This window comes from Strigops habroptila, chromosome 1, assembly GCF_004027225.2.
Source record: "Strigops habroptila isolate Jane chromosome 1, bStrHab1.2.pri, whole genome shotgun sequence".
NCBI lineage: Eukaryota > Metazoa > Chordata > Aves > Psittaciformes > Psittacidae > Strigops > Strigops habroptila.
Genome location: NC_044277.2, coordinates 152,255,770 through 152,282,180, shown reverse-complemented (window position 1 = coordinate 152,282,180; position 26,411 = coordinate 152,255,770). Strand labels below are relative to the sequence as shown.

The window sequence follows — 26,411 nt, the reverse complement described above, 5'->3', positions numbered from 1 at the left end:
CAAGAATTCCAGAGAAGCCTGTGGCAGGCAGATAGTAAAAAATATATTTAGTTATTTACAGGCTGGTTGGCTCTCAATTACATCCCAGAACATCTGCCAGAGATACACACAGATAGTATGGCAGGCCAGACCAGGACATGCATCTGTTTACTAAAATTAACAGCACTTGATGAACTTCCTTTCTGGTTCACTCTGGATGGAAAATAAAACCCCAATGCTGTATCAAGGATGACAGCAAAAGGCTATGGGCAAGATTAAAAACACATCCTTGACAAGAGATCTAACCAGACAGTCCAGGAAAGCCACATAAAAAAGGACATTCAGTCCAGGAATTCTATCAAAAAGAATATTCTTACATTTCCCCAAAAGAACATTCTTCAGTGTTCATTTTGCCTACTTCTCTGATCCTTCAATACCTGCTATAAGGTACATCCACTATAATATTCCTAGATTTAGGTCTTAAACAGAAAGCTTCTTATCATATGAACATCTACTATTTATTACAACACACAAATCTGTGCCTTCCTTGTTTATTATGTTGCCACCTCAAAACACGACTTGAGGTCATTCTTTTTCCATAGCAATGAACACATTAATGCAAACTGGAACATGGGGAATTAAAAAGGAAAAGGAAAGCAGCTTGACATGCTGGAGCAGAAGTGCTACTAGAAAACAAAGTTTGCAGAACTTACCAGAGTAACCTCTACTGTTCTTGCTGCTGTGTCAGAACTGGCCCTCACTTTGACCATCCTAGGTGTTGAAAAGTGTTTGGCTGGCTGAGCAGGCTCTGAGCAAAACATTACCTTGTGTCTCCCTAGCTTGCAAAGACATTTTCTTCCAAAGACATCACTTGCACTTGCACAGCTCATGATAAGGTGTGTAAGAGACAGGCCTGGCATCAGGATTGAGCTAGAGGTCAGACTTCTACTTAGATCTCCATGAACAAACATCATGTCAAACATCCAGAGTTTATTCTGCAGAACTGCATGGTGGTACCTGGGTATTTGCTTTTTATTCTCCTTGAACCATTCCTGACACTCACAACTCTTAGTTTACGATCCCCTCAATACATCTGTTACTGGAATTCCACTATAGTATGCCTGAAAACACACTATTCCCCGTACACTCACTCCTCAAGATACTCACAACATAGATATCTTTTCACCCACAGGAGGTGACCATGTTTCCCACAGTGGTTGTGCAAAATTAGTAGGTGAAAATCTTTCCAATCAATATGGATTATATGAATTTTGGCCAGCTGAATTTAAGCCCAGGAACAAGCTTGAGTTTAGGGTAAGGCATTGTAGAGTTACCACTAGAAGATTGTTACAGAAGATTCAGAGGATTTTCTGCCTTGGTAAAGTGATATCACACTGCCAACAGTTCAGGGACACTACTTATGTAGATGACTACCATCCCTTCATATCGTTGGGCAAACTTTACTTCTGAAGAGAAAGAACTGTCATGTAGAGAAAATCTACATGCTTCCAGATTGGAACACAAACATTCATCATTCAAAAGTTCAAAGAGACTGATATCTACCAAACTCATTCAAAATGACAAACACACCATAAATACTATTTTCCACTGTTATGTTTTTCCAATCAAAGCTTAAATACTTCTTTTAAAAGCCTACATTGCATATCTTTAAAAGACACTTTATATTTTAGGATCAGAGAGTGAAGATGTTCACTTTCTTCTTTGACCAGGATAAGCAAATTGTAGAAAAGCAAACCAGAATTAAAGCACAAAGGATGACAATTATTTTAGATGTTAAAGTATTTTACAAGGGAAGAACCAGGGGTGTTGTAATGTTTTGGGGTTTATTTTAAATCAGTATTATCCTTGCAAATTCATATCCAGTTCAAGATGCGAGGACACAACTATTCCGCATTTCATACTCTTTGCCTCATTTATTTTCTAGATGCATCAGATAAAAGGCACCATCACTCACAGAACGACACTTTTCCCTAGACAGCAGCATCATGTTGCCTTCCAAAATTTAAGTTAATCCTTAACTGTTCACAGTCAAACAACTAATAAAGAATTCGCAACAAGGAGCTTACCTTTTACACCACCAAATGGACCATAAGTCATATTGCAAGCAGCTCTCTGAAGATTGTGCTCATACATCAGTTTAATCTGATACTGGTTCCCATGTTCCACATTTCCCAGAGTTTCTACAAAAAAACCCAAAAGTTATATATTTATACCTTCGATCCACACAATGTGGAAGAAGTAAAGAAGTATCAGCTCAAACAACCTGAAAACACCTGAAACTTAGTCCTAGTGGCTTTGAGATATGAAGGCTCACACTGCTGCTTTCATTTAAAGAAGTCACCAAGCTTCCTAAAGGCCAGACCCATAAATAAGGTCTTCTTATACTAAATATGGCACAAATATTTAGTAAGACGCTGAGATTATTACTTAAATATATTTTTCTCCACATTAGGCACATCTCTAAGATCAGAAAAAAGCCTGCTCAAAGGGGAATTCTTACAATTCTCTAGTTATTCAGTGAATATAGTGAATATACTGTATCCAACATCCAGCCTCAGCCTTAACAGTCTTTGTCTCAAGTTAAGACATAGCTAGTCACTTCTATAATTGGGCAAAGCTATGCTTAGGGCACATTTATCACTTGCCTTTACTCTGTCTGAAATTAAATGCAGGGATCAACAATGCAAAGGTAAGACACAAACATATGGCGACAAAAATAATTTGGTGATACACATCACATTCACTAAAAATTAACTTTAATTTCCTGACTCCTTTAGGGAACTAGGAGAAATGCAAAAAGCTTCCTAAAGAAACTGAAGTTAAAGCTCCCCTTTTGATAATCATAAGCCTTTCCTGCACCCCATGAAGTAAACAAAGTTCTTCATCTTGTAGAGTGACACTTAAGGACTAATATTAGCAAAACCCTTTGAGAACAGTCACATCAGCAGGGGAAAAGGTGTTTTGAGTGAATGTTATCTAAGCTAAACCCTACCATAGCTTTAAGTATACAAAGACTATTCCAATACCATCTTAAACAACATGCTATAAGAGACTCGTCGCTTATGGTAACCCTTTAGGCAATTCTTCCAACTAAAACCCAATACAGCTTTTAAGCAGTTACCCCTAAAGCAGGCCCATGTTAGGGAAAGACACTGGAACAGACGCGAGGAAAAAAAGCCCTGGCTGGAGAAGTAACCAGCAGAGTAGCAACACCGGAGAAAAAACAAGTTAGAAAATAGTCAGTCCATATGGAATACCCATTGGATTGACTGGAATACAACATTGAGGCCATAAGTTAGTCAGCCCTGAAGGATGCTCTCATCAGGATAAGCAGCAGAGTTATTTTATTACAAGCGACAGATAGGGCAACATGTATAAACCAAGTGAAGATCCCACGTCATGAAAGTGTAATTTGCCACAGAAGCATAAAGAAACAGTAATCATTATTCTTCAAAGGAACACATTTGAAAGTACCTGTTCAGATGACAGAAATTAACAGAAATTGCAAGAAAACCATGCTCTTACATGCCACAGCTGTCCCTGTACACAGAAAATGCACAATGGATAGCTGTCTGTCAAATTCTGAAGAGGGGCATACAATCTCCTAAATCTGGGCTTTGCTTTAAGCATATATTAGAAAGAATTCAGTGCACAGAATAGTTATTTTGTGATTTGCCTCTTCACATACTGAGAGAACACAGCATTTACAATTTCCAAAGGCAGCAGAAGAAAGAGGACTTAAGAAAAAACACAGCAGTTTCACCTTCTTACCAGTATTAACCTCCTATTAACCTCATTGCACAACAGTATGAGTGTTCTGGCTTTCTAAGAATTATCTGGATTTGAGTTCAGAAGTAATTGTAATGGATTCATTTTTAAAGAGATAAGTTGTCATTAAACAACCTTTTTTTCTTTTCATTAGCATGCTGAACAGTAACACCCACTCCTAAAAGTGTAATAAGAACTAGTCATTCACAAGCACTACCAACCACAGACCAGCACACACATCGGAGCACCTCAAGCACTCAGCAGATCAGCAAAGCTCTGTTAATCACTGGGAAATATGTAGACCTAATTACTAATGACTCCTCTTCAGACACGAGTTTGAGTGAGAGAACACGACTGCAGCTCTTCAGAGACAATGAGCAAACACTGTATATACCAAGATTAGCATTAACCTAATCCGAACTTCAGAATACACTTAAAATCACTGGAAAGCTTGTGTAACTAACCTGAAACAGCATATACACAGAGTTTTCGACAATGCAACACAGCCAGATGAAGTCCTTCAGTACCACTGTAAAGGAGGTTAAAAAAGTACTGTTTACAGATAAATTACAAGTAAAATGAATACAGGATAAAATTCAAGTAAACATGTTGAAACTATTTTCAGGTGTGGGCCAAATCCAAAGGCTTGGGTGTTTTATGCTAGCATGCAATCTCAGAAGTACTAATCTTCCTAAATGCATACTGAAGTATTTGAAGCTAATTTCAGAATCAAAAGGAATCTTTTAAGAACATATTTTTGCATTTAAGTATGAAGAGCAAGTCAATTGTTTTCCCACTTTAGCTTGAAATCCATTTCAAACAAGGTGCTGTTAATTCTTCCAAAAGCCAAATGAATATAAGGATCAACCCTCCAAATATGTATTATTGAACAACCACATATATTACTTTTTTAAATTCACTGTTGCATTACATGCATGGAACCTAAGTTAATTACGCTATAAGGCAGAAGTCAAATCCTGTATTTGCACATTCCTATAGTGGAATCCTACATTCACATTCTTCTTCCCCAAAACGTTTTCCTGCAGAGAAAGTTCTTGTGCTGTAACTGCAGAAAATGGGTTAGATCATTTCAGAAGGTAAGGTATTGGAATTCCCAGCACAGGGTCACTCCATGAGTGCTTGAGTGAAAGGACAACAGTTTCCACCTGTAGGCTTTTCAGCTTGCAGCCTTTGATCTCAGAGCACAAGTTTCTCCCTTGCTTAGTACAGGTTTTGCTCTTCTTTTTAAAATAAAATTCATGCTGCAGTGTTAGAAGTTTATTTCAAAATTAAAATTAATCCCTTAAGAACATGTTTCAAAATTAAAAATAATCCCTTAAGAACATGTATTTAATTGGCTGTAAGAGAATCTGCTTAGGAGAACTTTATTTTAGAAATTAGTTCTTAAAAGGATCTGGAAGATTATCCTCCATGTATACATTAAGTAAAAATCCTATGATACCAAGATGATACAAGCAGCAGATCATGTGCATACTACAGTATTCACAGATGTGCTTAATAGTTGTCCCTCTGGAAACTGAAAACTCCTCCCCAAAACAAAATCACATCTAAGCCTTAAACAAACAGCAACAAAGCCTGTTGTTGACTTACGAGACAAATTTTCCCACTTCCACCTGCAATATTGGTTCTCGTAGCTGCACTTCCAAGAGCAAGTCTTCAGGTTGTCCTCCATCTCCAGGTTTCACAGGATGTGGATTAAAGATTCGGAGATATCCCATATAACTGCCTACAATAATTTTATCTACAAAGAAAAAGAGTAACCAAATGAGACTACAGAATACAACAGCACCTCCGGAATTCATTTTGCTGCAGAAGTGCTTCAAAGAGTACCTAAAAGAATATTTCCATGATTAAATTAACATTGCTTATGCTCTGTGTTCTAGATTAAGATTAGCAAAGGGTTCAATACAGCAATCATGATGGTGGTGGCCCTGACTATTCTTACTATTCCATCATTCTGACGATCTCACTTAAAAAGTCCCATTCTGGTTTTGAAGAGTACTTCAAACTTTCAGCTTCTACACCTTTGATTTGTGCACAGACACACCACACCTGCAGAAGTGTGAAATTTTAAAGCTGGGACCAATAACATTTAGCCAAATGGAAAAACCTAAAGGCAGATAATTACTACATCAGGCCCACAAAGCTGGGCCTTGAGATCACCTGCTCTTGAGGCAGGCCCATTATCACCAAGATGAATGCCATAGTTACATCAGAGTTATTTTGGAATCAGTATTTTAAGCAAGTAGTCATTTGGTTGTTAGTGAGTAACACAAAATAATTAATACAAAAGAAAACACCAAAGAGGTGCCTCCCAAGATAACAACCAACAACCCAGCTTGGTTGCCAGTACTTACTTCTTCCAGATATAGATGATCCTATAAACGCAAATCAAAACTGACACCAATAAAACTTCTCCACAAACCAGGAGAACATAGAAGTACTCCTAAACCAAGTTCACCAGGGTCTAGAGACTTGGCATGGTTCCATGGGATCCCACATCAAAAACTCAGAGCAGACACTTGCTTCCTCTCTTGTTCAGCCACAAAAGATTTGAACCCCCAAGTCCCTCAGTCAGAGAATACTGGCTGCCTTCCCCACATCTCTTCCTCAGTTCAGTAACAAGTACTCCAGCAGCAGTAAACTAAATCCACTGCAGTTATTAATTCCTTAAAAATGCTTAAGTTTAAGTGAGGATATTTCAACCTGGGGTTAGGCAATTGCAACTAGCTGATTCACTTTGGGTCCTGAACTCTGGAAGAAAAAGCCTCGTCTAAAAACAAAGAGAAAAATATAATGTTGAGAAAGTAAATAAAGCAGCAGACTGCTATTCCCACAACACTGCTTTTATATCCACGTTTTTTCCACTAGGAAAAGACAATTCAGAGCTCCAGCAGAATTTGGGGGTTGTGATCATGGATCAGTTCACACCACAGCAAGCCTGCTGGCAACAGATGGGGTACACCTGCCTCAAAGAGGGGAAAGGATCTTTGCACAGGAGTCAGCAGGGCTCACTGAATGAGCTCTAGATTATACTTAAAGGCGGAAAGGGATAAAACCAGGCTCACCAGAAATAAGGCTGGGGGCAGCAGGTTTGAGGGATGGTGTGCTAATTAGGTCCTTTGGTCTCAGTGGAGGCAGGGATGGAGATCCATGCAGCAGCAAAGACACAGGTGTGAGCAATGTGTTAAAAACCACAGAAGCACCTGACAAGAGTTACACAGCAATCAGGGCTTCTGCCCCGCAAGAGGTGGCATGACCAATAGCTCAGCTGAAGTACATCTACGCTAATGCACACAACATGGGCAATAAACTTCCAGTATGCATTGGTTGAAGGAACCTGGCAGCTGTGTAGCCTAAAAGTCAGTAAACATGTATTTCTGAATTTACCTTGCCCGCTGTTATCAACATCAGCAACACACAAACAGCCTTGGTCAAACTCTTCCTTTTCTCCAAGTATGGTGGACCACCAGTCTCTAGCTTTAAACAAGGACATTCTTCTTTACTGAAAAGGAAACAAACCGCTAGTAAAGTATACGCAAATATATATACACACACCTGTGCATACAAACAATTTCCTTTGTTATCAACAACTTTGATTTAGTATATTTCTCATATACCTCTTAGCTTCGTATTGCTCTAGTCTGAGCTGCATAAATGTTGACTTCAGAGGTCCTGGGTTTCTGATTACGTAGCTCAGAGAACAACCCTAGTAAACTTCTTGTCCTTAGAGATTAGTTACGATAGACATGTTAGTTACTTGAAGAAAACACACAAAAATACCAGCGTTTTTTAATTGTTAAAAGCCTTCTGTAACTAACATGAGGTAAAACAAGATTTCAAAGCCCCAGAACTGAGATTTTGTCTCTTATCAAAGAATACAAGGAAAAAAAAGATTGTGATGCAATTCTTCTGCAAGAAAACTTATTTTTAGACATAAAACGACAACACCAAAACCTTCAACAAGTAATCGCCTTGCAGATGCCCTAGTGACACGACTAAAGAACTCAGTCAGTCAGGGCACAAATCAGCTTTTCTGCTCCCTACCTGCTGTTATTTTAAGAAGGGGACGGGGGGAGGAAGAGAAGAGACTAATCCTTTTGTATGCGGCTGAACAGTAACACTGCCCTAGCTCCAAACTCACGGCTCCATGCCTCTGCCCCGCCGGGAGCGGGACAACCCCCGGCACTCCCGACCCGGCACAGGAGGGTGAGGGGGCTACAGGCTCCTAAGGACGGGCTCACCCTCTGCCTTCCTCCGGAGCAAAGGCAGCGCCGCTGTTCCCTCTGCAAAGGAAACCATGCCTGGAAGATAAAACCTCTATTTCCTCACCTCAGGCGGTTGCCGCCGCTCCCCGCTGCAGCCGAGGGCAGGCTGCCCGCAGCACAGCCCTCCCCACACGCCCTCTCCCCCTCACAGACCCCCGGTGCCGCACCCGAGCGGACACACACGCCCTGAAGCGGGACAACAGAACGAGACTGGCGGGTGCTCACCTGGGCGGGAGCCCGCACCTCCCGGGCGTGGTGCGGTCCGAGCCGCTCCGGGGCGGCAGTCCCCCTTCCTCGCAGGAGCCCCTCGCCTCAGGCGCAGCCTAAGGTGAAGCACCAGCCGGCAACGCTACCGCCCGCCCCGCGCCGCCATCGCCGCCGTCCCCTCAGCGCGGTGAGCTCCGCCCTCACCGCCCCAACCAGCAGGGGGCGCCGGCGCCGGGAAGCGTAGTGTGAGAAGCGGCGCGGTGGCCCGTTGGGCTCGCTCATTTCTTCCCGCGGGGGGGGGAGGGGGAAAGGAAGAGAAACAATTCCTTTGTGTTCCTGAGGGAAAAACCTCATCTCCTCGCTGGTGCTGTTTCCTTTTCAAACTCTTCACAGAAGCTTTTCGCTGTCGGGGACGGTCTCCCCTTGCTCCTCCACCACCAGTCCCCTTCTCTTTCTCCTCCCCCTCTTCTGCCTGTTGCGTGGTAGCGCCGGGCAGGCCACGCGCCCGTGACGTCACGCTGCCGTGTGGGTGCGGACCCGCTGGGGCCGGCGCTGTGGGGAGCCCGCGGCGCTCTCACAGCGCCCAAGGGGGGAGCGGCCCCGCTCCGCCACCGCGGCTCTCGGCCTGCCCCGGGGGGGCAGCTGGCTATGGATAGGACTGCCGTGGCGAAGATGGGTGCGGTGGCCAGCGCCAGCGTGTGCGTGCTGGTCGGCGGGGTGGTGCTGGCGCAGTACATCTTCACCATGAAGAAGAAGACGGGGAGGAAGACCAAGATCATCGAGATGGTACGTGGTAAGAGGCCCGCTCCGCCGCCGCCCGAACGCCCTTCTCCTCCTCCTCAGGCTGACGCCGGCCTCGAGTAACAGCCCCTTAGCTAGAACACGCGAGTCCTTTCTCCTTCAGCTCGTGTCCCGGCCACATGTGTGGGGCTGTGCCTTATGTCCACCCCTTGAGGCGAAGGAGCGATGTTGGGGACCGGTTTCTGGCCATAAGGACAGGCTCTGGAGGCTGTTCCATCACGGCAAGATCCACTAGCGCTAAAAGCGTCAGTTTCATCCTGTCTTGTCCAGCTATGCGTAAAGCAATAGGTATATACGGGCCTATCTAGGTCTTGGTGGTAATTTAAAAGCCTGTTTGTAACTTGTTTAAAAGAGGGCAGTGAGGGGGGAGGAGGGGATGCTCAGCCATTTGTTGAAACTGTTCTTGTTCACGGTTACTATAAAAGGAAGATAGAGCTTCCTCCCCACTGCCCTTGTTAAACTTGGTGTTTAGGGCATTGTTTAAACACCTGCCTATCAGATATTAACTGAATGGTAAAAGGTCTTAATTTAGACAATATTCTGATTGTGTTGAAATCCTTCAAAGTCTGAGTTTATGGTTTGGACACTGCCGTACTGAAGAACGGAACTGAAACCAAGTCACCTGACGTTAGCCAATGGATATTTTGTGATCTGCCCTGCAAAATCTTACTAAAAGCTCAGTTTTATTTATTTTAATTACACATGCAAACATAGATTTTGCTAAAAACTGGGATTCTCCGTGTAAATTATGAGCTAACTACTCACGTGCTCACATGTTACAACGTTTGCCCCTGGAAGTCATACAGTGCAGTATGTGGTAATGTGGGTCCAGAGAAGAATTCCACTGTGCGGTTTTACTGATCATAAAGCCATCATACATAACATTTGAATGCTGTTTCTTATCATCAGCCTTCAGCATTTTGGAGAGGGGTGTCTTGCTTTTGAGTTTCTGTGAGCCCGGTTGGCTTGTGGGAGAGCAGAAAGTTGAGAGGGTTAAATATATTTCTGAAAAAAGGCTCTGGATTCTGTAGAAGGATTTTATAAAACTCATTTGAAAACTTACCGTGGCATAACAGTGGTTAAGTATATACAACTCTTTAATTCTAGTAGTGTAATACTAAAACTTCCAATAGTTTCATCAACTCCTATTCACAATATCCCATTTGAGCTGTCGTTCAGAAAGTGCCAAATAATTGCTAAAGATGTGTTTGTATTCACTTTCTGTGCAGTGTTTAAATAGAGTTTTGGCTGGGAAGACTTTAGCTTTTATCTTTGTTGCAAAGATTTTGCCTTTGGTAGGGAAAATCATTACACCAATGTTAAATTGATTTCTGGTAAGTGAAATTCTTAAGTATGTAGTTCAGATAACATTTTTCAGAGCTATGTTCTTCAACACAGATCTATGATCATAAATAGATATGTCCAAAAATTCTGCTTTTATGATCAGAGATTTTTCTCAGTTTTAAATGGCAAGGGGAAAATAAAGCTTGTTCAAAGCATGTCAGCTATCTCGGGTGGAACCGTTTTACCAGTTGGGTGCAACATGTTAATACTCTCTGCTCACTGAGCTGGAATTTCAACCGTTATTCCAACTGGCAGCTTCCTCAGCTTACAAACATCTTCAGTTCATCAGCTGCAAGTCCTCTTTTTCTTCCTCAAGCAGTATCTTCAGTGGACACGTAATCAGGCTGTGAAATTTCTTTGTAACAAGGGAAGTGGTTATGTAAACCTCATACCAAGGAAATAAGGGTCAAAATGTGGTTTTAGTATTTGTTTTACTCAAATATGCTGCATTCTAGAGAACTTCCTGTAACACTTTTATGCACCAATGTAGATTTGATTTAATGTTTGTCACTGATAAAACAGTTTGGGGTTTTTATCTAATCCATGAGTTACTATACCAGGCTGGTCTTCCATGTTAGATTTAAATTATGGGATTGGTTTTGTCTTTTCAGCAGATTTTTTTGGTTCATGTTTTCTTTGGGGAATAATACACTTTGGTTTCATACCCACATTAGACTCAGAATTACCTTAATTTATAAGGTCATCAAAATCAGTAGGGAGCAGGCCTATTTACACCTTAGTTATGTGACTTCAGTTCTCACCCATGAAATATTCTTTCCTTATCATTAACTACAGCAATACATTTTTTCCTTTTTTCCTAGTTAAAATGGATATAAAACTCAAATGTAAGTAAACAGCTGACTTACAGCAGTGTTTAAAAGCTAAAAGGAGAGTGAACATGACAAATCAAATAGAATATCTATAAGAGAAGTTAGTATTGGGAATTATGATGCTGAGGGAAGTGGAGAGGATTCTCAAGCATTGTGGAAAATGTAAGGGTAACCGTGTTTCCTTGTTGAATAACAAAAATCACGAAATTCATAAATATCTATCTTAGATTTCAGTAGATTATTTCTTTACCAAAGTAGTTAGACTGGTATGCAAATTTAAGCTTAATAAAGACACCATAAAATCGCTGCATTTTATTTGGAAGCAAAGATTTAAGTTTGGAATTAAAATATTAATGATGTATTTTTATTGACCACCTGAAGTTTGCAAACAGGGAGTTTCCCTTAGGCCCTGATAGATGTAGACAGAGTTAATTTGGCTCCACTTCTGAAATAACAGAAGCATTAATAGTAAATATATAGCCAGTCGCATGAAGTTTTACTCTATGTGTTAAGAGGCAACTGTCACCCAAAGTCTTCTATATTACTTTGCCCAGCCAAATTGCCATCTCTGAAACGGTAAAAGTATTCCTATAGTCAGGTGAAGGTAACAGGTAGCCACAAGGTTACTAACTTTAATTTAAAGAGAAGGTTAATAATTAATTAGCTCCTTAAAGTAATTTACTAGATGCTGCTTGATAGCTACTTTAAAAGTAGATTAAACCTTGCAGATATACTCAATCTTTGGGATTTTTCAGGCCCTAAACAAGTTTGCAGTGAAGTTGTGGATCCTTTTATAGCAAATCAATTCTATTGACAGCAGACCTTGTTTCTTGCTTACTCTTTGTAAAGCCTTTTAGGAACTCAGCAGAAAACAGGCATTCACGAACCAGAGTGAAAAACATTGCCCAAGTCTTTTGAAAACACTCATATGTAAGGATTAGTCCAAGCTAACTAAAACATGGGGTTAATGTAAAAACAACTGCTTAATGGGGTAACAGTATTTTTTGTTGTTTGTCTGTTTCATAAACAACATCGTTGAACTTTGGATGTTTGGGGTTTTTTGGCAGCTTGTTCATTACTTCTGTTTTGGAGCTTTTTATTGTATTTGTTTTATAAGGATGAGAAACATAATAGAGCTGATTGACAACAGAATAGCAGACTACCTTAAACTGGGACTTCCTTACTCTCCCAGGTTTGTTATCCAGAAAACTGGGCAAATGCTTAGTTACTTTTGTCTGTTTCTCCATTGTGTCTCTGAAATGAGAGGATCCAGTTAGCAGCAAACCAGACTTTGTATCAAATGTCAAGAGCAGCAACTTACAAATCAATTTAAAAAGCAGTTTCTCTTTTTACAGGAAACTTTTTAGCCAGCCATTGTTAAAATCTCTGGACCGATTCCTACTTAATACGTTGGGGGAGGAAAAGAAGTGTGTGGATCTTTGTAGTATTACAGTTTACCTGGAGAGAGATAAGCAAACGAGTAAGAAGTGAGGTAACTGATGTTTGTCTGCTTCCCTAAGAAATCAAGTAACATCAGTGACTGTCATAGGGTTTGTGTGGGGAGATGTTTTTTGTTAATATTTTCTTCTACTTGCCAGTCTCTGGTGAGCTTGGCACCTTGTTTCATAGGGCATCAGGGGATTTGTGCCACAGACAAAGGATACAGACCTTTACAACCAGCAGCAATCACGTACCTCCCCACTTCTTCATTCTTGTCTTGTTGCTAGTAACCAGTTGTTATAGTAACTGTGACGTTACTCTGGCATGAGACCTTGATGACATTCTCCAAGTGGAGAATGAAGTAAAAGAGTATGTAATAAGTAGCAAACATACTCAAGAGTTTAAATGGCTAGTATGTGAAACTCCTTCATACATCCTTTTTCCTTTACAAAGATGAAGAAGAGTTCGAGCCTGAGCAAACCGGAAACAATAAAAGGTAGTGAAGTGGTGAAACGTGAAAGAGCTCCTGAAACCTAATAGTGCCCCTGCCTACTGACATGTCTATGAGAGCCTTTGTATTACTAGCAACTGAAGTATTAGAATAATGTTTAGAATATTGTTAAAATTTTAAATCCAAGTTAAATTTGATATGAGTTCTGCAGATAGAACTATTTCTGTCTTGGTTTTTGTTTAGATTGTGTCCCTCAAAGAAAAATCACATTGACACCAGCAGTACTAAAACAAGGTTTTGTTGCCCACGGGCTTTTTGCACAGGTAATCATAATAAATAATTACCTAGAATGTGGCTTGTAAAGCAAGTTTATACAGGCCAGGAAACACACTGTAAGCAGAGTTCATGTTGATACAACTTAGATACCAGTAACAGGTTTTCATTCTCACTGTAAAATAATTCAGTTGGCAAATTGAAAGATTTGGGTCCTAGGAGAAGAAAAATGGACACAATTTCAATGTTCTTTTCTAACACTCTTAAGAATCAAAAAGTAGTCTACTATATACATTGTGTACATACTAATATTTTACCTTAGTATAATAAGCTGATCCTACAATTTAATCATCTGTTTCAGAAGTAGTTTTTAATTTTCTGAAGTTGTTGCTACCTTTGGTTTTAATTCAGTAGAAACATATATTCCTGAAACATATACACATGTATATGTTTTCAGTAGAAACATGTATATCTTGAAACATATATTCTTACAAGGAATGGGTATGGGAAGATCAGTTGAATCTTTAATTCTGCATGAGTTTCTTTAGAACTCATTTATCTTCATTACAACAGTTGTCAAAAACATGATAATGATCTACACACCTGAAAATTGAGCTCCAAGTAGTAACTATAAGGAAATGTCAGGATATGATATGCATTATAGGCTCAGAAGAGCTTGTTTGTTGCTTTATCTTTTGTATGAAGTCTTTCTCCAAGACAGAAAAGCAATCTTTCAATGAATCATTCTCCTCTGGAATATGCTTACTTTTCATAAATGCTTAGTATGTGTTAAGACATATTTTCTAAGTGAATTTTCTCCTCTTTGCAGTAATTATTGGTTGAGCTAGAACGGTATCTGTTCTATTAAACTTCTTATACAGATCAAGACCAATAGCAAATACTGCAAGTATTCAACATGTTACCTTTCACTGTCAAACAATAGAAGCAGTAAGAAGGTTTTTTCTAACTGAATACACATTATCATTGCAAATTTCTTCATATTATGAATGAAAGTTGCATAGCACTCCAACAGTCAGTCTTGATTTCACAAGAACTATCAACTGTTATTAAAAATACCTAAATTGATCAATGGCATTGAAGAGACCCAGGGTATATGGATCAGTGCATTTAGAGGCAGGAGAACACTAGCTGTAAATTCAATAGCAATTTCAAATGTACCTGCAAATGTAAAACCATCACATTTTGTGTAAGTCTGGAAACATTTTAAAAATACCTGAACTTTTGAAGTTCTTTTCTTAAAGAAAAGTCAGATAGCTGCCTCTTACCTTTTATTTTCACTTGCACGAATTGCATAATGCAAAATACATCATCTTTTCCTGTGTTGGCTATTTCCAGTTCACATTAATAGCCTTCAAGCCATCAGCCCCTTTCTTCCCTCCATGTGTGCATAGTGTACTACAGCGCCAGTAGTACTACAGTATACTCTTCACTTCCTGTGAATAGTAAGTCTTGGGGAAAGTTCAAGGAAGATATATGAGAAGAGAAGCACACTGTTAGATTTTAGTGCTTTAATTTGGTGCATTTGTCAGATGGCAGTTAATTTTCCAGATTTAAATTCCAGCTAGTTGAGCTGCAGCAGACAGTGTAGAGCAGCAGGTGGCACTAGTATCTGTTTGCATCTCTGAAGATGGATATATGCTTATTTTGTAAGTAATCTGTCATTAAGAAATCCTGTCCCACAACAACTGGCGTTTCTTGGCCACTACCTGACTCCAGGTCAGGTACATACAACTGAACTGCTGCTGCATGCAGAGGGCCTGCAGTAGCAGCTGTGTCTCTGCTGTCTGCCAGATGTTCAGCACTGAAATTTGGCTGATCCTATCACATGCTAAGTGCAACTGAGAGGCAGGAATAGCTCACAACTATTCTTCCTGGCCTCCTTTCCTCACCAGCATGCAAAGAGACAGGAGCACAGATAAAACTGGGCAAGAAAGTTGGGTAAATATACTGTTGTGAAGGGTGTGGAAAATAAAAAGACATGAAGCCTAACTTTCCCCCTGCCCTTGTGATCACGTTACTGTGCAGCAGTTGATCTGTAGTTACTATTTCTTCCTGGGGCAGAGCTCTTTGTATAGCAGTTATGCGTTGACCAGTTGCTGAATGTAAGCCGTTTTCTCTTACCCAAAAGTAATCGATCGCCAATGGTCAGCTGCTGTAAAACATTAGAGAACTTGTGATGGCTGCAGTAGGCAGGTTTTTAGTCCCACATCTATCATGCAGCAGCTTGACTGGCACTGTGCCATGAACTTGGAATCTGTGGCTGTTGTGCTGGTCACCTTTGTCTTAGGTTAGGTTATTTGTGTGGAGTTTCTGACCGTGTAAGGAAAAAGAACCACAACAGCACTCATTAAAAGTCTGCTGGATTTGTCTAATCCTTGTATTAATATAGTGGTTTACTTGAATAGTGAAAAAAAGATGAGGCATTTTTTCAGTACAAGTGGACATATGCTTAAGGTTGCAGCACACAGGTCAAAGAAGACACCGTGTTTAAATACTAAAAGTAATGCCACAAAAGAATACAGAACTGCACTGACTTATCTCAGACAATAACAACAAAAATACTCTATAAATAATGTGAATAATGCCTATTGCTAGAAGGAAATGTGGCTTCTGCTTTCATATATGCCAACCTTTAAAAAAAAATAAAAGAATTTAATTTGTAATTTCTTTTTTTAAAGGGGTGGAGCAAGGCCCAGATTCAGACACTGAAGATTCATAAAGTGTCTGAATATAGAATTTGAGACCTCTTGAGCTGGTTTTGCCACCAAGGATTCCTATTCAAATATACTTGTTCCTACTTTTCGTCCCCACTTGTCAACTGTTTGTCTGCTTTGCAGATTGGATCCCTGAAATAATTCAAGTTTATTGGGGGGGTGGGTTACCCAAGAGTTTGTTTTACTCCACCTTCATGTTGACAGAATGAATACCACTAAAATGTACCATTAACCCTGTTCCTTGAAAGCTCTCCTTCTATGTTGGAAACTTACAAGTTTTCAGACTAAAAGTGTAAATTTTACACTTAGTAGTTATTAATGCAACACTTTTGATCCTGGATTGCATCTGCCTTTGCAACGGAAATCAGTTATGGGTAAGCCTGAACCTGGTCTGCATGTTACCATGGAAAAATTGTATGTGAAACTGAAGGGTAGGAGTTGGTACAAAGCAACAGCAGTACTGGTACTTTAGCAGTAGTAGTAGTATAGTGCAAAGTATATTAGTGGTAGTATTACTACAGACTGGTTTTGAACATGTCCTCTATCGCTTCCAGAGGGAAAAATACACAGAGATACAAGAAATAAGGAGCATCCAGTTACATCTTCGAATGGATTCAGCAGTCAGGAACACCCATAAAACAATGGGACACAGGGGTGAAAGAATCTATCACACCTCAAGTCATCATGCTGCCTCTTACCTTTCAACTGAGTGTATCATAGTGGTATTTCATCTTTAGACTTAAGAGATGGGGGTTTTTTTCTCAAGAAGTTTAAAGAAGGGTCTGTACTCAAAGAGAACAGTTAAAAACCTAGTTAGTCTCGATGTGCAACTTTAATTGGAATACTATATTTGCACTACATTCTTCAGCAGAATGGTAGTGTCTGGCTATACATTGTAGATTAAACTTTGTCCTGCTGACTTTGCTTTCAAACTGCGTCCCGCAACTCCACTATTCAAGGGTCAGAGTTTATTTGATCTAGATACAGCATTCTTAGTGGGAAGAAAAATCTAAGCAGATGGGGTTTTTTCTTAGAAGCAGATAAGAGAAGAGGAGAATCAGCAGCAACTGCTTTAGTCCAGGCCTTGGGCTTAATGCAAATTCCATTTTAGACAGTGTTACATGAGAAGTTGCTAGGCAAGCCAGCATTTAAGTTCTTTCAGTGCGTATAGATACATGCAGAATATTTATTTGTAAAAAGTATACATGCAAATGTACAGTTTTGGGGAAAAATCAAGGTCATCAGGATTACATTATTGTGCAAGGTGAGCTTTTGCACACCTGATAACTGAGTAAGAATTTATAAGTATAGCACAGTATCTACATACTGCCAGTTCTTAGAATTCTGTACTGTTTTGAAGAAGGATTAGTTGTACCAACATCCTCACCTGTAAGCATTCTTTCAGCAAACGTTAGATTCTGTGTAAGATGAGAGGGAAGTGGGTCTTTCAGGTAGCCAGATTCCAATAGCTATCCTGTTACCCCAGCAGTAATAAAGGAAAAAGAGAGAACCACTCAAATTCAGAAATCCTAATTTGTCCAAAATGAATTTCCTATATTTCATTGCTCTCTGAAGAAGAACCAGCAGGAAAAAGGAAGAACAGGTAGCAAATAAGATACTTGCGATGAAACTGAAGCACTATCCTGAAAAGCAAATGATTCTCTCCCTGCCATCATGTTACCAACAGGGAGTGTTGACTTACCTTCCAGGAAAGGCCTTGCCTGATACAGGCAGGATCATCTGTCTAGCAGTAGTCTATAGCAGAGGCCCAGCAAAACCATAAGAAAGGGACAAGTTGTCCTGATTTTTTTTCCAGAATGACTTCCTAGCCTCCAGCAGCTTGTGTTTAAGAGACAGTGGCTGTAATTTAAGCTGAGCTTTTTTCATGTTGTTATCCAGTCCCTTTTTAAGGCTGTGTAAATTTACAGTTTCACCAGAAAGGAATTCCTGCCTCTTACTGCTTTACTTCATTGTGTGACCTCTAGCTGTCTCCACTTGTTTTGAATGTGCCTCCTGTTAACATTAGTTGATAATTACTACCTTTACACAGGAAGAGATAGTGAACAATCTTTCCCTGCTAACCTTTTCTATGCCATCCAGTCATTTCTTTTCCAAGCTGAAGAATTCTATGGTATTCAGCTGTTCATTGTAGGGAAGCTTTTCATATCATCGCTTATCCTTATTGGTCTCCTTAGGGCCTTTTCCGGTTCTGCTCTATCCCCTGTAAGGCAGAGAAACCAGAACTGCGTTTTGTGTTCAACTTGCAAGTGCATAATGGATTGATAAAGAGGGCTATCCAGAAAGCATTGGCAAGAATAGGCATCAGTGAAATGCAAGTATGGAAAAAAAGAAACCCCAGCAGATTAAACTCTGGCTCAGGTAGGCTGCCGTTTATAGCCATTATAGACTAGCATTTCCAGGATCTGTGGTTACTGACTGAAGATCACCTGGTCATTTCCAGATACCTGCTGATTATTAAACAATCCTTTGGGGTTGTTTTTACCTTTTTTTTTTTTAATCTATCAGTTTAATTCTCTTCAAAATGAGGGAAGGGGAGCAGAGCCCAGAGCTGAAGCAATTCCCCTAACATACCACTGCAGGCAAAAGATGGCTGCCCTGCACTGTATTCAGTCATTCATTCCCAGAAGCTTCGGAACTGGTTCTCTGTGGTTTGTACCCCACATATTCTCTCAGACTAAATTTTTGCCTGGAGTAGTGACTAACAGGAGATGATCACATGAAATACTGGAAATTCAGGCCTTAGTTACTGTTAGTTCTTCATAAACCTCTATAGAGGATTTGAAATACCGCATAAAGTGTTGATTTCTATTGCCACAGTTGTTACACTTCTGAGTTTCGTAATGTGTAACAATACCTCTGTGTTTGAGAAATACATCTTTGATTAACGTGTAAGTCCATCTAAACCTCTTGCCCCTACGTTCTATTACCTGAACTTCAATATACCAAGTCAGCAATGTGTTTGGCTTGCCTTCATTCCTGCTTTCTTATAAGATTCAAAATATCTGTCGATTTATCATCCAGAAGAAATCTCTGCTTTTAGAGTGGCTTTGTAAGCACAAAAGGAAGGTACATAAGGGACAATGATGCTGCAGTATCTTCTACTCTCTCATCTGAACAATCAATTCCATATAGAATTTTGCAAGTCACAGCTTCCTCCATGTTTCAAATTGATGCTACAAACACTATTCCTTTTAGATTTCCAGAACTGCAGAAACCTTTGGGGGTTTTGATGTGGTTTGGTTTGGGTCTTTTTGGTTCTAATTTGGTCTAAGTTTGGCTTCATAGACTTTCATGGAGTACCCACCTTGAGAGATCATTAAACCAGAACAATTTACCTCACTGCATGACCTTCACATAATCTAGTCATTGGTTTTGTCCACCATTTAAAACCTTTGCTTAGTCCTAATGAAACTGATGATCTACCCCGTGCTTTAAACATGCACAGTTATCTTGCTGATTTGAAAGGTGTCTTTATGTAGCCTTATTTCTTTAATGAATGACGGTGGTTTTGTAGAGATACCATTTTTCAGCAAGTGCAACATCATAGTTATTGTTGTATTAAACACAGCAAGAATAAATACTTCTCTGTTCTTTATACATTTTAGTGCATGTGTTATCACTGGTAATGTCATGTGTTCAGTACAGCCAGAAATGGTCAGACTGTAGAAGAATGCAAGTTTTCTCTTGTATTGTAGAGAAAGATGGATCTCTGATCAGATCTAATATCAAATGAAATCTCTAATTATGTCTTGTGATATGGCATCTCCTTCCTCTATTTGGTTTTGAGCATGCATTTATTTTTCTGCCTCTTCAAAATACAATAGTTGAGTGGGCAAAATAAATTCTCAGCAAAAATGGTACTGCCGAGCCTTAAAATGGTTCAGGTTAAGACCCTCGCCTTCTTAGCATGTGTCTTCTCTGGATTTACTACAGCTGAATTAAATCAGTCTTTAATACATTCTTAGCACTTTCCCATAGCAAGTGCTGTTCAAGCTCTTTATGTTTAAACATTATCTCTTATATTCCTCATGAGTCATCTCCATAATGCACACACATCTTCATAAACAAACAGTATTTCTGTATTGCATCATGCCACCTGTAAATATGGCTAGCACAACGCCAGACCTATACTGGAAAAATAAGTGGTATCCAGCATTCCTGCAAAGCAGCCTTCTAAACCTTTATTTACCCCACTTTCCTCAACCCGAACATTGATGTTCTTTTCCTTGTAATGGTCACAAGTATAAAAAGTTATTCCCGGAACCGGGATGCTGATCATTAACTCGGTTTACTATGGCATGAATAAAAATCATGTTTGAATTAAATTGGCTTATGTTGGTTCCTTTCTTCTGCTTGGTTTTGGTACTTGAGTGCTAAGGTTCGGTTAGCTTTCCCTGTCTTGTGGAGATTATATCAAGTAGTCTGGTTTGGCAAATATGGACTAAGCAGACTTACTACAAAAGCAAAATTAGAAAACAAATACAGTTCCTTAACGTTTAAAATTGATCCCTCCAATAAAACAAAGTATTGCTCAAGTAAGATTGGGCAATATGCTAAAGACACAGCTATGTGTTCAAAGTTGTTCAGTTGTAATAGGCTTACTAAACAAGGATAAAAGGTAGTAAGCTCATGAAAAGCCACTAGCTAATGTTTACTAATGAAAACTGTAGACAGGATTCAGTCACCTCTAATTTTTGTAGCAAATATTCCAGTGAACAGAAGTAACTCTTAAACGTGACCTTTCTTGATCTCTAAAACCTGATGGCAGTTTAGTTGAAGTATTCAACTTACTACATAAAACCCCAAAAGTTCAGCTTACTTGCTTACGTAACTTACCTGTGCTGTGTTCATTTCTTTCCACAAATAGGTGCAACATAGGGCAGAGGTGTGTGTAAGGACCAGCAGAACCAGTTTTTATTTGCTTCAGACTAAAACTTGCAGTGCCTCATACTCTGAGAGCATCCTGAATCTCTGCAAACCAAGTTCACCCAACACACCACCATATAAAGTTGAACATTTTCCTAGCTTTAGATGAATAACAACTCATCTAATGTTTTAAGTGTTGTTCTTCACCCCCCCCCCCCTTTTTCTGCACAGAATATTCTGCAGTCAAGATATGGCCCTCGGCCAAAGAGAAGAGGTTAAAATAGAACCTAGCTGTTGCAATAGCTATACATCTTTAGTTCATGGTTCTTAAAATATATTTAAACGACCTTTGGTATCGTGAGAGTAGAAATGTCATGCTGGGCTTTGTTTCTCTCTCTTTCAAAAAAGAAGTGATTTTAATTCATCTCTTACCAGAAGTTAAACGCTGTAAACAAAATGCTCAACTCAGCAGTAACAGAACGTGGTCAGTAGTAGCTATTGTCATTAAAGTGTTTGACACGGGGTTCTTAAGAGTTGCAAAGACAGTCTGCCTTGTTTTGTACATGAGGAGTTCCATATACCACGTTTGCATTAAAGTGAAAGTACTTTAATTAGACTCTACTTGTTGGTAGAGATACAGGAGATGTTTTTCCAAGAATTAGGTGTTGGCTGCATTAACGTTTACAGAAGTGTTGCTCACGTCATTTTCTGGCTCTTGCACTAACACTGTAAGCATGCCTTTAAAATGCTTTCTAATTAGGCTGGCATGGCAAAATGTACTCTGTCCAAGTTGGGCTTCATTTCTGCAACTCTTCAATCTTGAATTGTATGTAAAGTTTTAAAAAAAGAAAAACAACAAAAACACACATTTCTTCTTTTTGTTTCCCCAACTTCCATAAAAAACAAGTTAATTTCCTTTAGATTCTTGATAGCATTAGAATTTCTTTCCTCACTGAATCACATCCTAGAAGTACCAGAATATCAACAGCTCCGCCACATGCCAGTCTCACCCAGGAGGTTCACCAGACTCATTTATAGCAGTACCATTGTCACCGTTGATATATGTATAAAAAACCTCAAAGACAGGTACTCTGGAAATTGACTGTATAAAGCGATGTCTTTACCTGAACTCCATGATTCATCCAGCAAGCATATTTTACTTCATAAGATCCTTTAAAATTGGAAATCCAGCACTGATGTAAGCTATGGCTTTTTGTAATGCAAATAATTCAGATTTATTCAAGATAATGTATTATACAAATCTTTCTCAAACATTATTATGGAGCTATTACCATTGTCACCGTTGATATATGTATAAAAAACCTCAAAGACAGGTACTCTGGAAATTGACTGTATAAAGCGATGTCTTTACCTGAACTCCATGATTCATCCAGCAAGCATATTTTACTTCATAAGATCCTTTAAAATTGGAAATCCAGCACTGATGTAAGCTATGGCTTTTTGTAATGCAAATAATTCAGATTTATTCAAGATAATGTATTATACAAATCTTTCTCAAACATTATTATGGAGCTATTATTAGCCAAAAGCATGCTAACTATATTAAAATGCTATAAAAGGTGACATTCTCTGTATATTACCTATTACAACAGTAGACACATGCTGTAACAAGTAGATTAATAGGAGCTATGAATCCTGGCAAATACCAATGCCAAGTGTGTTCAATTTACTATATATAATCTTTGCAGGGATTATGTCATATTTTGAACATACTTTTCAAACTGTTTTGCTGCTTCAGAATACAGCAGTCCTATACATGTACATTTGAGGGGATCTTGTTCAATTCTAAGAGGATGAGTGTTGATGAAATTTGCATGTTTTCTATCAGCAGAAGCAGTTGTTTCATTGGGTCAGAACGGGGGTTCTGACAGAGTACATACTGGCCTACAGCTGGAATGTGGACACAAACCACGGATCCCCTGAACCATTGGGAAAAAGCCTACTGATTTTTTTCTTTTAAATGTAGAAAAACACAGAAATTTGTATCACCGATGAGTTTCTAGTGTCCTGGTATTGGGGTTGGGAGGGGTGGGGTGTAGCTCTGGGGGGTTTGTATGTGCTACACGTCTAACCTGCCCTTGCTTCAGTTCTTAGGGTTGCACGGGTCGAGTTCATGGCTACATATGAACTGGCCTGAAACACTGATCGTAAACCTAAGGTTGAACATGACTGACAGAGTAGTATAGGGAAGCTCACACTGTTGCTGTAGTAAGAGTTAACTTCACGTGGCACTTCCAAGCATTTACACAACTTCAAAGTGTAAATATGATTAGACAATACTTCCTTCATACTCTAACAGCAAAAAAGAGATTCCTTTTAAATGCATCTCCTGTGGCACCTAGTTACCGTCTTTGATAAGGCAACATGCCTCATGACAAACTTCTGAAAGCATGTTGTGGCACCTTGCCTCTCAAAAATCCTGACAAACAGGCCTCCTTGATTTCCTGTTTCAGTATCACATAGATAATTACAGTCAAACAAAGATTAATTGAGTAATTAATTTGCTGCTTCTACACAAATAAATGTGTGCTCCCTCCTACATGTTCATGAGAGCATGTCAATGAGCTGTAAGAAATTTGTGGCGCTCTGCAACAGGAAATCCTGAAACACTTGGAAAGATCTCATAAAAGGGTTAAAAAGTAACGAAGTAGTAAACTTCTGCTTTGAAAAACAAATGCCTTCCTCTGTTAGAGCAGCCCCAACTTGCCTGCTGCATCCATGAAAGCCGTTCATTCAGCGCAGGTCAAAGGTTCTGTTGTTGGTACACCAGCTGACGGGCTGTAAGCCCGGCCGGCTGTACTGCTGAGCATAACAAACTGCTGTGCGCTGCTGATGTGCGTCACAGGACCCTGGGGTTTTGCACGGGGATTAGTCAGGCTGTATTTGGAAACGCCCTCCACTGCACCCTGTCCTGCTATATTAGTGCTTCTCAAGCAAGAGGAATTTTCTTTTGCTTCTGGCAGCTGCTCCTGCAAAACCCTCTGGTAAGTGTGCACAGCTTCTGTCAACAGTACTGACTCTCTTCTGCCTGCGCTTTTAAGCCAAGGGTATGAGCTGCAGCATTATTTACAGTTGTTTGTTGTGACAAGCTCTGTTTTTTTAAATGAAAATTCGATACCAAAGAATTGGCAACAGCACTGAAGGACTAAATCTATTTACCAGTTTGGATTGAGTAGATGAATTCAACTCTGCTTTTAAATACGTGTTAGAGCAGCCTTGTAAGTGCGGGGATTTTCAGAGTGACGTAGCTATGTACCGTGCATGTCTGCGTTTATTTCTATGCAGCAGGAATAGCAAAGATCACATAATACAGCAGACCAATTCTTAAAAGGATTTGGTTGGTTTTTGTTGGCAGCCTGCATGCAAGCCCTGCATCTCTGGACTCTGCTTGCCACCTATGCTGTTGCAGTAGGACAAAATCAAGGACAGAAGAATCAGGAGTGCCCTAAGCTCAACGCACAGGTATTCTCCTTTAAAAGCACAAGAGGAAATGCTGTTGTCATGTTTTCTGTGAAAGCTCTCTCTCCAGATTTTTCTATATGTGTTAGTTGGGGAAAAAAAACAACTAGTATCCAAATCCAGTGTAAAAAGATGTAAATAATGCAACAAAACAGGAAAAAACATTTTTAGTACGCATCCTATTCCATTTCTTAAAATAGCTTAGGTAGTGAAGCCACTTCAGTTACTTCATAGAACCTGGGTATCCAGTTTTGCAGTGTGGTGTCAAGCAACTGTGAAGATACTCAGTGTTCTGTTTTTTTCATTTCCGTAATAACATTTGCCTATTTACTTTTCAGATAGTCCTATGCCAAGAAATAGACTTAGGGCTATTTCTTGGCAAAACTACCAAAAGAGTGATTTGGTAATACTAGTTATTAAGGATTTCTTACTACTGTATTTGAGTTTACATCATATGAATAGAAAACTTACTATGTTTTTTGTAATTACAAACGAATATCTATCTGTCCTGAGCTGAGGTTATGCTAGCAGATTGCACGATCACTAGTGGAGATCTCCTGCCTAGCAGCACCTAATGGTGTGTCTGATGCAACCGTGCTCGCATCCAGTGGCTTTTAATGTTCCTGTCTAAAAGATAAGCCTACTCACAGCTGGGGCTGCAAAGAGAAACCTTTATTGCACTCATGGACCACAGTTCAAATTGTCTGGATTCAAAGCCAATCTTGCTTTATACATATATGAGCATATGAGCACTTGTAGCTATATATGAGCATGTAGAGATGGAGGAGAAGATAAACACACACTCCCATTCTGTGGTTTTGTTACAGCTCCCCTGCTTCTTGCAACTCATACTTTGCAAATAGCAGAAGTTACATGAGAAAGCTTGCATGCTTTTCAAAAGCTTTTTGGTAAGCGTTGTTTTCTAAAGTAGATAAAAGTAATGTTCTGTAGTAACAGCAAAAAGAAAAAGGGAATGGAAAGTAAGATGTAAATTAAGGAATGTGCCCCTTTTACAATTTCACCAAACTCCTACTTTCTGAAACCAATTTTCTGTAGCTTGCCAAGGTATCAAATTTCAGAGCTCTCACTGATGCCAGGCCCTGCCCTTTTGGTACATGTCCATAAGTAAGTATATGTGATAGCTAGTCTCAGACCTCAGAATTAGGCATCTGCAGTTCCCAAAATAAATGCCATTTATTCTTGGTTTGTACTCTTTTACTTGGAAGCTGTCACCATAGACTAGAAATAGAATTCACAAATAATTGAATCCTGTCCATTTAATCACTTTGATTTGCAATTTCCGTGTTTAGAAATAACATTGTTAGTTCCCTCTCCTTGCCAGCTCACCTTTGTGTGTCCTCCGGGTCAAAAGATAATAGGTTTGGAACATAGTCTCGTCTAAGGCAGGTTTACCAGCAAAGTAGGAAAAAAGAAACTGTGTGATAATTGAGATTTACACACTGCCAGTAGTATTATGGCTAGTTCTTATTCATGGTCTTAGCACTTATATAACAGTATAGGCATCTGAAATTTTGTAGAATATAATATGTTTGTAAGTGCAAGAACAGTTGCTATTATTCAGAATTACTGACATCTAACAAAGTACTCTGTTAATCACTGAGAGTTATAGAGAAGTTCCCTTACCTTTTATTCAGCCACAATGTGGGGTGTTTTCTTAGCAGTGTTTTTTGGGATCCATACTGATCTTTTTAAAATAGAAACCAACTTTGTCAAGTAGTGTAGGCTTACAAGTATCGGTATAAAAATACTTTGCCCCACTTTTTTCATGTCCTTGGTCAAAGCATTACTTAGACTTTTGATGATAACATCTTACATTTTTAGTTATTACTAGTACTATTTCGGGCCATGTATCAAGATTTGATTAAGAAATGAGCCGTATCTCCAT

The 26,411-nt window shown here is 39.5% G+C and overlaps 2 protein-coding genes across 12 annotated transcripts in view; one reads left to right on the top strand and one right to left on the bottom strand.

The window, feature by feature from the left end:
* The window catches only part of BBS9 (Bardet-Biedl syndrome 9), a 275,374-nt gene extending 254,210 nt beyond the window's left edge, over positions 1-21,164 (bottom strand). For 5 of the 7 annotated variants that reach the window (XM_030509151.1, XM_030509134.1, XM_030509127.1 and 2 more), the window contains exons 1-5: positions 8,283-8,480; positions 7,180-7,294; positions 5,380-5,530; positions 4,233-4,297; positions 2,067-2,180 (exon numbers count right to left, since the gene is read on the bottom strand). In XM_030509151.1, coding sequence (XP_030365011.1) covers positions 2,067-2,180; positions 4,233-4,297; positions 5,380-5,530; positions 7,180-7,285 — 436 coding nt within the window. In that variant the 5' untranslated portion in view covers positions 7,286-7,294; positions 8,283-8,480. Of the gene's footprint in view, positions 1-2,066; positions 2,181-4,232; positions 4,298-5,379; positions 5,531-7,179; positions 7,295-8,282; positions 8,481-18,220; positions 18,226-21,152 lie in introns of those variants that run through there. The other 2 variants (XM_030509118.1, XM_030509109.1) reach the window with 2 other exon arrangements.
* The window catches only part of NT5C3A (5'-nucleotidase, cytosolic IIIA), a 28,005-nt gene continuing 10,348 nt past the window's right edge, over positions 8,755-26,411 (top strand). Inside the window, exons 1-2 of one of the 5 annotated variants that reach the window (XM_030509220.1) lie at positions 8,785-9,050; positions 24,402-24,508. In XM_030509220.1, coding sequence (XP_030365080.1) covers positions 24,407-24,508 — 102 coding nt within the window. In that variant the 5' untranslated portion in view covers positions 8,785-9,050; positions 24,402-24,406. Of the gene's footprint in view, positions 9,051-23,938; positions 24,031-24,398; positions 24,509-26,411 lie in introns of those variants that run through there. The other 4 variants (XM_030509237.1, XM_030509213.1, XM_030509228.1 and 1 more) reach the window with 4 other exon arrangements.